Source organism: Salvia splendens, chromosome 16 (assembly GCF_004379255.2).
Source record: "Salvia splendens isolate huo1 chromosome 16, SspV2, whole genome shotgun sequence".
Lineage (NCBI taxonomy): Eukaryota > Viridiplantae > Streptophyta > Magnoliopsida > Lamiales > Lamiaceae > Salvia > Salvia splendens.
In genome coordinates this window covers 18,128,456-18,135,702 of record NC_056047.1, presented here as the reverse complement: position 1 = coordinate 18,135,702, position 7,247 = coordinate 18,128,456, and the positions used below count along the sequence as shown (strand labels likewise).

Genomic DNA, 7,247 nt, shown 5'->3' with positions numbered 1-7,247 from the left:
GTCGTCCTCCGAAGAACAGGAACTTATGGGACCAGGAATGAGTCATCTTTGAAATTTTGTCTCGAAGGAACATGAACATAGCTGTCTTCTTGATGCCTCGGAAGATGGGTACCCCCAGATACTCAAAGGGAAGGCTGCCTTGACGGAAGCCGCTTACCCGTGCAACTCTTCTCCCCCATCCTCGATATTTATCATCCATGTAGAAGTGGCTCTTCCCCATGTTAATCTTTTGACCAGAAACTGTTTCATAGTGCTCGATACACTGAATGACTTTGCGTATAGCCGGTCGACTAGCCTTGGTGAAGACAATGATATCATCTGCGTATGCAAGGTGGGAAACTCCAAGAGCTGATCTTGGAGTGATGTACTCCAGCTCTCTGTTGCCGAGGATCGACTCATCCAGTTTGCATGAGAGGTATTCTGCTGCGATAACGAACAGAGCCGGGGACAGTGGATCGCCTTGTCGGAGTCCTCTTGTGGATTTGAAGAATCCCCCCGGGGTCCCATTAATGAGGATAGAGAACCAGTTCGAGTTGATGCTTCTCTTAATGAGCCCATTCCACTTGCTGCTGAAGCCCATCCTTTCGGAAATTTTGAGTAGAAACGACCATTGGACTCTGTCGAGTTTGAAGGCAATGTTCGGGGAGGGAAAGCAATGTTCGAGTTTGAAGGCAATGTTCGGGGAGGGAAAGCCTCTGCCCTGGTCTTGTATCATCTCTTGCGCAAGCAGTACATTATCACATAAAAGGCGTCCCTGCACGAAGCCACTTTGGTTAGGGGACGTAATCAGAGGCATGACCGAAGCAAGCCTGCTGGCGAGATTTTTTTAGATGATTTTATTTGATACGTTGCAGAGGCTAATTGGCTTGTAGTCCGCCCAAGTCGAAGGCTTGTCTTTTTTAGGGATGAGAACGATCATTGTTGAAGTGGAGCTTCGTGGCATATATGCTCCTCCAAAGAATTCTTCCACTGCTGCAGTGACATCCTCTCCAACGATGTCCCAACAAAATTGATAGAAAAGTGCTGTAAACTCATCCGGCCCTGGTGCACTATCAGCAGCCATGTTGAAAACTGCCGATTTCACCTCCAAAATTGTGGGAGTACAACAGAGGCGATCCATGTTGACCTCTGGTGGGAGGGGTTTAATCACATCTAGGCTGGGTTCCTCTAGGCTTCCCTCTTCCTCGGAAAGAAGGGACTGAAAGAACCTCGCAGCCGAGTCCCGAATCCCTTTATCATCTGCAATGGTCTCAGTTCCCTCTTTAACTTCGTGGATTCTTGCTTTAGTCCGCCTTTGCTTAACCCATCCCTGGTAGTACTTACTATTTCTCTCTCCCTTAGCCACCCATTTTATGGAAGCTTTTTGCCTCCAGAAATCTTCTTCCATCTTTAGGATTCTTTCTCTCTCTCTCTCGCATTTTTTTTAGAAAACACAAATCTCCCCTTCTTCCTTCTTCCTTCTCCAATCTCCCCCTCTCTCTAAAAATGTCCAAAATAAAAAGTAAATAAATAAAAAACTGTCTGCTGCCGCGCCGGTAGACAGGCACGCAGTAGACAGGCGTGCCTATCGCCGCGCCGCTCCCCCACCGGCGTTGCCTCGGCGTCTACTCGCCGATCGCCCTTCCGCCCCAAAATTTTGTCCGCTACGGGGTGGACGCCCCGCCCATTATAGTCAGTCGCGGCTTAGCCGCCTCCGGGGCGGCCGGCGCGCCGCCCCTATAGTGGATGCTCTAACTGCCTTGACAATTAATGCTCTTGTTACTCCTCCGTCTACCATTTATAGTCTCATTTTTACTCGATACAGATTTTAAGAAATTATTTGATTTTATTAACAAAAATAGAAAAATTAGTTAATGGAATGTGGACCCCACTTTTATATATTTATTTTATAATAGAATATGAGTGTAATGAGTTAGTTGAATGATGAGTCCGCTTATCCAAAATGAAAAAAAGCAAATGGAACTTTAAATCAAAAACATTTTAAAATCACAAAATGAGATTTTAATACGGACGGCGAGTGTGTTTTATTTGTATAAAAAACTACCTCCTTTAAAAAATTTGTTATAAATAATGTAATTTTTGTGTAAAAATGTATTATGTGGTTATAAGTTGCGAGTAAAAGATAGCGCATTTATAGTTATTCATCCCCCAGGCCTATTTGTACATAACCGTAAAATCCAACAATATACAATAACAATAAAACGGACATAATCAACTAACAATATTAATATTAGTAATATTCATAACCTTTACATGACCCATAAATATTGAGATTTGTGACTCATTCTCCACAATCTTAGGAGTCCAAATCTCTCTTTTTTCCACCATTTATGGACATATACATCTAACATAGAGGCAGGCATGCATGCACGCAAGGTTTTAGACTAATTAAAACATTTGATTAGATTCTATTATTTTGGATCAATTTTTCAGCGAAAGGGCGGAGGAAGTGAAGAACTTTCAGCAGCCGTGCCACCACTGATTCACGGCGGGAATGGGCGGCCTCAGGAGCAACTCCGTTCATCGTTTCACTGCCTGTCTCATTGGTTTTTCCCTTCTTATGGCCATCCATTCTGAAAATCGAGACGGTGAAGTTGGTAAGTTATTATAAATTGTCAGTTAGTACGGAATACGGATGGTCTTAACTACTTACATTATTTACACTTTTTATCTATATTCGCTAAACATCTTTTTCTTATATTTTGTACTCAAAAGATACGCATCAAGTAGCTTGGAAAGGGGGAAATATACGTCTATATGTTTATATTAACTTTTTAAATTATATCGATTTTATCTTTTATAATTTAATTCATTAGTCTCACCATTTTAACTATATTTTTTATTTTTAATTTAGGTGTAAGGCGGTACGATATAACTTAGCAAAGCTTTCATATTCATATTGTATATCTTATAGAATAGTCGGTACGAGTGAATAACATATCCATACATTATCGAATTTTTGGCTATATCTTGATCAATTTTCAAGACTGGCACTGTACCAATTTTTCAGTATGCTATACTGAAATCTGTATACTAGTATATTTTTCAGATGTACTGGATTTTGGTACAACATAATAAAATATTGTTATACCAAAAAACATTTTATACCATTATATATATTTGGTGTGGAATGGTATGGAAATTCAGTATTTAGCGTAGCAATATATATCGCTACCATGATTTACTAAAAATGTGGTATATATTGCTATTGTGGTATAAAAATAATAGGTATATATAATATCGTAGTATTATGGTATATACTAAAGGTTAAGGGTTTATACCTACCACGGCGTATAAAAATGCACATTGTTAATGTTACCATACAAAATGCTTCCGGTATGATAACATATTGTACCAAATTACCAATAATCGCAATATACCTATACTTCAATATATTTTATGTTTGTTTAGTACTACAATAAATGCAGGATAATGATATTTTAGTATGTTTTCCTACCCATATTTATACTATACACTTTGACCACTCCTAGCAAACGAGCCATAAAGATGTGTTACTTGCAATGTTTTAAATGTATTATTAACTATTTTCATTACCATTACACCTTAATTTTCATATTGAATCTATAAGAAACAATCAGGAATAGAGAATTGTGATTTTTCGTTTCAATTATATACTATCTCTTTGCTTTAGAACTCACTTAGTAAATTAATTAATGTGTCCCAATTACAGATAATGAACATGAATTTTCATATTTGAAGAATTCTTCGAAGGGACCAGAACACTGGGGAAGTCTCAAAGAAGAATGGAAATTATGTTCAATTGGAAATTTCCAATCCCCAATCAATATTATCAAGAAAAGAGTTATGGCTTCGTCTCAAATAGGGAAATTGGGAAGAAATTATAGACCAGCTCTAGCTTTATTAAGGAATAGAGGACATGACATCATGGTATGACTACGTTGATGATTACATTGTTTGTTTAAGGATATAAATTGAGAAAATTATTGAACATGGGACATTATGTATGATTTTTTTAGTGTTAATGTTAGGTTGAATGGAATAGATATGCCGGGAGCGTACATCTCACTGGCAACAAGTTCGATTTAGTACAGTGTCACTGGCACACGCCTTCTGAACATACGCTCGGAGGACGAAGGTTCATATTTCTACCGTACCAATTTTGCATTTTGTTGACTTCGTTGGTGTATGTGATATGGATATGGTAATAGATGATCTCGTCTCGTGTGATGCGACCTAAACAACTTTTGATGAAAATGAATATAGTATTATTGCATTGTAATATTGTACCTTCATTATAGGTACGATATGGAACTCCATATGGTCCATAGAAGCTCCGAAGGACAGATTGCTGTAATTGCTATTCTATATCACTTAGGACGTTCTGATCACTTTCTAAACAAGGTCAGTGGTAAGGGGTATAATTATTTCATGGTCACAAACCACACTTTGGTGCACATGTGCCTACCTGAGGTGAATACAATATTCATTCTATTGATCGGAGAGAAAATGTCTTACCGATTACGATATGCTTCATTCATTGTTACAATAACTTCCTCTTTAGATGCTCGTAAATCAACAGGCCTCAACATGGGATTGCGATTCGAATTCGAACTTTCAAATGTTGAAATTGATTGTCCACCAATTGGCTCTTGTGCGGAAGAATGTGTAAGAACTTGTAGTAACAAATGAAAGATTTATCGAATGCAGGTTTTAAAAAGTATTAATAATTTAACAAAAGGTGAAGGAGAAATTGAGTTGGGTGATGTTGATCCATGGGAGATCAAGTTTGGAAGCAGAAAGTATTATAGATATTTGGGTTCTCTCACATCTCCTCCATGCACAGAAGATGTTATCTGGACAGTTCTTAATAAGGTCAGTCTGATATCCTAAACAATAATACTATTAATATAAACAATAAAATGACATGCAATGGTCTTAGACTTGTCACACTATTACAAGTTTTGAGTTTTTGATTTTTTTTTTAATTTAGGTGAGAACGGCATCAAAGGAGCAAATTACAACATTGAGGAAAGCTGTCCATGATGTGAGTACTACAATCATAAATTTTAACCTTATTTTATATATATATATATATATATATATATATATATATATATATATATAACAAGGGGCGCACTATGGTAGGTGTACTATGGTTAATAAGTGAAATCCTGTCAAAAATCAAAGCAAATCTCAGCTTGAATCCTTAGATTGGATGATTATGATAAGTTACATTATTAGACTAAGATGTTACATTATTAGACTAAAATGCTACATTATTTTACTAAAATAGTACATTATTAGCTAAGCTACATTATTAGACTAATAATCTACATTATTAGATGACACATGACATTAATCTGACGGTTACATCACAAAATGACTGATATTTATTTTAATTTTTGACAGAATTTCACTTATTGATCTGATCACGTGTCCCTATATAACAAAGTTAAAATTTACATCAAATTATCAAAAATAAATTAAGATGATAAAATTTGAGGTCGGGTAGACTAGATGATGTGATATGGCATTTGAGGTCTTTTTTCCGACTTGTTAGCATCACCTTATCATTTTTTTTACTTCAATTCACGACTATTCTCATAACTTATATGAATATCTACATAGAAAAATAGTTTTTTTATTAATTAATATTCATATGATTATTCCTAATGCAGGGTTTCAAAGATAATGCAAGACCACTTCAACCTCTCAATGAGAGAATGGTATTAAAGTATCATCCCCACTCTTTATGAGAAATCTAAGATGCAATGAGTCAGTAGCAATCTATTTTATCAAACCAAATTTCCTTATTTGAATATTATGGCTTTTAAAGTTTGTAAGAATTATTTTTTCTTTATTTCTATTAATTGAATATTATAGATATATGAATCAATGTATGTAAGAATCATGGTACTCCCCCCGTGTTCCCCCCGTTTCTTCACAGTTGAGACGCTTACGCACATAGTTTAAGAAATTAATGTTTAGTGTGTTAAGTGAGTAGGTAATAAAATAGATAAAATAAGCGAAAGAGAAAAGTAGAGAGAATAAAGTAGAAAAGTGAATAATTTATTAAAAATAAAGTAAGACAAAGAATTAAGTAAGAGAGAAAAAGTAAGTCAATTATTACCATGTTTTTACTTGATCGAATATAAGAGTTCTTTTCCTGGTTAAATAAACATAAATATTACTCCCTCCGTCCCAACTAAATTGAGTCGTATTCCTTTTTGGGATGTCCCAACTAAGTTGAGTCGTATTCCTTTTTGGGATGTCCCAACTAAGTTGACTCATTTCCCTTTTTGACAAAAAAACAAATATCTAATCACTCTTATTTTATTCCATCATGCACCTACTTACTCTCTCTTTATCTTTCTTATTTTATTCCTCTCTCTTACTTTTCTACACAATTTCTTAATCTATGTGTCCAAAAGTTTTGACTCAACTTAGTTGGGACGGAGGGAGTACTTTGAAATATCTATAATTCTTACAGTTTAGCTACTAATAGAAAAGTAGTAAAAAAATACTCCTTCCGTCCCGCTTAAGAAGACACGTTTTCTTTTTTAGTTTGTCCCAACAAAGATGACACATTTCCTTTTTTGGAAACTTTCTCTCTCCAATTAATACACCCAACAACTTTTTTCACACCTATTAAAATATTCATCTTTCTTTCTCTCTCTATTTTAATATTTTCACCCACCTTTCCTCTCTCCAATTAAACACTTTAACCAATAACTCCTAAAACCCCGTGGCGGTCAAGGAATGTGTCATCGTAGCCGGGACGGAGGGAGTAATAAATTAAAGTACTAAAAGACAAAAGAAATTGATTTAAAAAAACCCTAGGTTTAATCTTGAAGTTTTCAATCTTCTCTTGCTCAGAAAATGGAGGAATTTATGTGTGAAGTAGGAGATGCCTTGGAAGCTCTTAGATGAACGATTTGATTGAGATCATAGGGTATTAAGAGGCTTGAAAAGGTTGGGATGATAGAAAAGATTTGGATCTCATTAATATCTTGAATTTCCGCCAAAATCCCATTAGCTTTTGATTGCACTGCACATCATTCGCATAATGACCATAACTTTTTTTGCAAAACTTCGATTGAGGCATGTGAGATGCCCACACGAAGATCTTTCAAAAACGAAGACAATGGTATCTATTCATAATGTTCTGTCGTTTTACCATCAAAACTCTACAAACACATCAAGATATCAAGATACCAAAATATAGAAATATTTGCCAATACCAAACATAATTCACATGGTATATA

At 35.7% G+C, this 7,247-nt stretch overlaps 1 protein-coding gene across 1 annotated transcript; it reads left to right on the top strand.

Moving 5' to 3' along the window:
• Positions 1 to 2,394: 2,394 nt before the first annotated feature.
• On the top strand, positions 2,395 to 5,836 carry LOC121771224 (alpha carbonic anhydrase 7-like). The gene is made up of 7 exons (XM_042167998.1): positions 2,395 to 2,597; positions 3,692 to 3,909; positions 4,011 to 4,117; positions 4,281 to 4,383; positions 4,690 to 4,854; positions 4,973 to 5,026; positions 5,661 to 5,836. The coding sequence occupies exons 1-7, from the start codon at positions 2,495 to 2,497 to the stop codon at positions 5,736 to 5,738; spliced, it is 828 nt and encodes a 275-aa protein (XP_042023932.1). The 5' UTR covers positions 2,395 to 2,494; the 3' UTR covers positions 5,739 to 5,836.
• Positions 5,837 to 7,247: the final 1,411 nt, after the last annotated feature.